This window comes from Leopardus geoffroyi, chromosome D2 (genome assembly GCF_018350155.1).
Source record: "Leopardus geoffroyi isolate Oge1 chromosome D2, O.geoffroyi_Oge1_pat1.0, whole genome shotgun sequence".
NCBI lineage: Eukaryota > Metazoa > Chordata > Mammalia > Carnivora > Felidae > Leopardus > Leopardus geoffroyi.
Window position 1 is genome coordinate 19,388,871 of NC_059334.1, and position 4,252 is coordinate 19,393,122.

A 4,252-nucleotide genomic window follows, 5' to 3' on the forward strand; every position below is an offset into this window, starting at 1 on the left:
GAGCTCCCTGCTGCGTGTGACCTCAGCAGAACCGCCCCATGAACCGGGTCAACACACGGGATCACAAGATCTGTTGTTGTTTTATTTATTTTTTTTTAATTTTTTTTTCAACGTTTATTTATTTTTGGGACAGAGAGAGACAGAGCATGAACGGTGGAGGGGCAGAGAGAGAGGGAGACACAGAATCGGAAACAGGCTCCAGGTTCTGAGCCATCAGCCCAGAGCCCGACGCGGGGCTCGAACTCACAGACCACGAGACTATGACCCGAGCCGAAGTCCGACGCTTAACGGACGGAGCCACCCCGGTGCCCCAAAACTCCATCTGTCTCTTGAGCAAATTTCTTTAATATGTGGCTGGTTGACTTCCAATGAAATGATTACATCGCCAACTAACTTTGAGAAATGATCACAGAGCATCAGTGGTAATTTTTAATAAAAACCAGAGAGTAAATAAGGTCAGAAACGCCTGTGAGAAGAGAACTGTTCTTCACCCTGCTGTCCCCGTCCTGCCCACGCAAAGCTGGGCCAAACCCGGTTTTACTAGCTCAGGGCTTTATCCCCCTCCCCGTCACCCTCTCAGGGGTGGGTCTACTTCCTGAAGCTTTAGAATGACCCCGTTTATGCAAGGAGGGTATTCTGAGGCTTTTCAAAGGCTGGTTCCCTTCCCACCACTGAGCAGCGAGGATACACTAACCTGCCCGGCAGTGTCACAGAGCTGGAGTCTCACAGGCCGTCCGTCCACAGAAACCACCGCTTAAAAACAAGATGAAAACAATGATCAGGGGGGGTGTCCTTTAACCCCTTTCAGGAAAACCATCGTTTTAGCTGCAACCACCATTCTCCCTCCAAACCCTTCGGTTGTTCTGGGTCCCCTAACGAATTAAAGACTGGTCTAAAACAAGGAGGCCCCCATGCAGGCACTTTTGTATACAACCCTCCTGGGCTGGCACCTCACGGCACTGCCCGGATGAGGCCGCAAGCCCCCGAGCCATCGGATGGCACCCCAGAAGGGCCTGCACTCTTCTCCCAGCCCCGGGAAGATTTATTTGCCAGTCACACTAGTTTCAAAAAACCCAAAAGCAACACTAGGGGGTAAATGGGAACCAACCTTGCCGTTTTAACTCAGTGGGAAGCCTCACAAATAATTCTGTTTTCCCTTGGGATCTGTTCCAAGACTTCATGGTTTATCAGAGAATTGTAGCTTGTTTTGAGAACACGAGCAAACGCAGGCTGCCTGCATTGTCCTGTTTATGGAAGCGGGCCCTACTCATCTCACCCCGTCGGCTCAAAGAGAGGATTAAAAAAGAAAAGAAAGCCTGTCCACCTTTCCACTGGGATGGGGTACTGGGCAGGGGCCTGCCTCAGGGCACAGCTTGAGGTTTCTATTTGAATTCAGCACCCAAGTTTGTCTCAGTACAACTTTCTCAGTTCTTTTAATGTTTACACTGATCAGCTGGGAGGAGGAAAGGGGGGGAAAAAACCCAAAACTGTTTAGGCGGCAAACCCATTAGGTGTGGCACACTTTCATCTAGGGTACCCAAGCCCTTGCCATTGGGACTACGAGGTCAAGAAACATTTCTTTTTTTTTTTTTTTTTTTTCCTTGAAGAGCAAGAGGGAGTGTTTCACACTAGCCTCTGTGGATTTTCACGTTTTTGTGAATTTCAAAAAAAAAAAAAAAATCCCCGAAAACCCCTTTATCTTTGTTTCCACCAAACTAAAACCCAGCATACCATACTTAAGAGCTGTAAATAGCTTAGAGATAACTGAAAAGATACTAAGACATCAGAAGCACAGCCAATGAGGGAGACGGAAGTAGGGGCAGTGGGGCCAGGGGAGAGGGACTCGGAAGAAATTGGGTTTACTCTCCAGGTTTAATCCAGACCTAAGCCTTTACCAGTGCCGTTTTCACCAAAGCGAGTATTTTCTGGCTCTTTAAAGCGGAGACGCCCACTGTCACGGGAACCGCCAAAAGGAAAGGACCGACTCTCCGGGCCACAGGTAGGGCCACCTGCGCGTCACCTTCCCACTGAAACTCGGCAGCGGCGCCAGCAACGTCGACCTGACGCAACTTTCCTACGCAGCAAACTGACCAGGCAACCTGAACTCGACCTGTCTGATACTCGCTCGTCTGCTACTAAATTGCCCGACCACTTCTTTTCGCGTAGGCTCTGTCCCCCGTACCCCGCCCCCTCCGCCAGGCTCCTGCTTTAGGGTTCCCCGTTGCCTCTGGAAGCTCCGCGCTCGCCGGGTCCCCGAGGCTCGGGAAATGCCCGGCGCTCCGCGCCTGGTCGGCTTCCCAGCTGGAGCCCGCCCGGCCCCGCAGCCCCCTCGGTCCCCCACCCCCCCCCGCCCCGCGACCCTCGCGCCGCCCTCCCCGCCCCCCCCCCCCCCCGCGGCACCGGGGCCATCGGCACCGCAGACCGCGGCCCCGCGCCCCCGCTCACCCGAGAAGTTGTCGAAGGCGGTGGGGATGTACTCGGTGGGGTAGCCGTTGGTGGTGTAGCTCACCACCAGGCTCGTCTTGCCCACGGCGCCGTCGCCGACGAGCACGCACTTGACGCCGCGCCCCTCGGCACCGCCCGCGCGCCCCCGGCCCCCCGGCGCCCCGGGCCCGCGCCCCCCGCGCCCCCCGCGCGCCCCGCGCTCCCGGCGCGGCGGAACGGGCGGCGCCTCGCAACGGCCCGGGAATGCGGGGTCCCCCTGCTGCGGGGGCATCGGTGCGCGCGCTCGGGCGTGCAGGCGCGAGCGAGCAGGGCCCGGCCCGCCCGCCCCTCGGTCCCGGAGCCCTCCGAGAGGGACGAGCTGTCACCGACCGCGGTGGGCGCGTGCCCGGCCCCCGAGAGCGGCGGTTCCAGGCCACACGCTCCCAGACAAAGGCGGCCGGGGTGGGTCGCGGCTCTGGGCTCGGGCGGCGCCACCTGGCTCCGCTCCGCGCGGTCAGAGGACTGCGGGCCGGCCGAGCGCCGTGGAGCCCGAGCGCTCTGTCTCCTCCCGGCTTCCCGGCGACACGACGCGTGGGGGGCGGGAGGGGAGGGGAAAGAGGCGGGTCCGGCCCGGCCGCTCTGTCCCCGCGCCGAGGCCACAGCGCCCCCCGCCTGCGCGCCGGGCCCCTGCACCCGGGCCAGAGGCGGTGCTACGCCGGGCGGGTGAGGAGCGCGGTCGCCGGCTCCGGGCCGAACGGACCCTCGCTGCAGGGGGCGCGGCTGCCGCCCGCTCTGGGGGTGGACCCTGAACACCCACTCCGGGGCGCGTGGCCCGGAGGCGACGGGTGGCCGAAGGCAGCCTCCGCCCACCCCCCGGCGGCCGAGACTGACACCACCGCCGGAGTGACCGAAGCGGTTCCGCCTTGTTGCGCCCACGCGGGCGGGGAAGCCTGAGCTTCCTCCGGTTCCCCTGGCTCCCCCCCTCCCCTTCCCGGCCGCAGCCTGTGCCGTGGGGGCCCCTTGCTGGCCACAGTGCTTCACCCAAGGGGGAAATGAAGCGTCTTGGGGACACGCCCGCAGGAGACTGAATTAAAAGGCAACTTTTTAAAGTCTTCGCTACAGCCCATCGTGTGATTTTTCTTCTAAGATCGTTTGTGCTCCAATCGTTTGGGAACAAAATGATGTCAGGTCCAGCGCTATTGCTCGTTGGGCATGCCATGAACCAGCAACGTAATTTGTAGATTCAATTTCTTCTTTTGCGTAAATGTTATTTGGAGACTTTAATATAATGGGGGGCGGGGAGTCCCATTTGTCTCTGACTTCTTCCTCCTACATTTAGTCAACAGTCCACGCAGAAAACAGGGGAGCCTGGTTCTAGTCAGGACGCAAAGGCTTCTCGGGGTTTACAGGTGGTTTAAGAAGCGTCACATACTATTCACATAAATACTGGCGCTACAACAGCGACAACAACAATAACAATAACAGCAGGAGCTAATAAATATTGAGCCTTTATGTGCCAGACACTGTTGGAAGCACTCTGCCTGAACTCATTTGTTTAATCTTCACGTGACTTATACCCATTCTACAGATGAGAAAATCTCAGGCTCAGAGATATTTTAGAAATGCCCGGGTTCCACAAGCTGTAAAGTGGCAGCGACAAGATCCAAACCCAAATAGTCTAGCTCCAGAGCCTAAGCTCTTGGTTTTTCCAAGTTCTTACTTACATTCCAGTTAGTTAACATCCGGTGTAATGTTAGTTTCAGATGTACAATATAGTGATTCAATGATCCTATACATTTCAGTGCTGAGACTATGCAGCTATGGGGAC

The 4,252-nt window shown here is 57.4% G+C and overlaps 1 protein-coding gene across 1 annotated transcript; it reads right to left on the reverse strand.

Moving 5' to 3' along the window:
• Positions 1–272: 272 nt before the first annotated feature.
• Positions 273–3,328, reverse strand: LOC123576520 (rho-related GTP-binding protein RhoU-like). The gene is made up of 2 exons (XM_045437437.1): positions 2,446–3,328; positions 273–753 (listed from the first exon to the last, which is right to left on the reverse strand). Exons 1-2 carry the CDS (start codon positions 2,714–2,716, stop codon positions 647–649), a joined length of 378 nt encoding a protein of 125 aa, XP_045293393.1. The 5' UTR covers positions 2,717–3,328; the 3' UTR covers positions 273–646.
• Between the last annotated feature and the right edge of the window lie 924 nt (positions 3,329–4,252).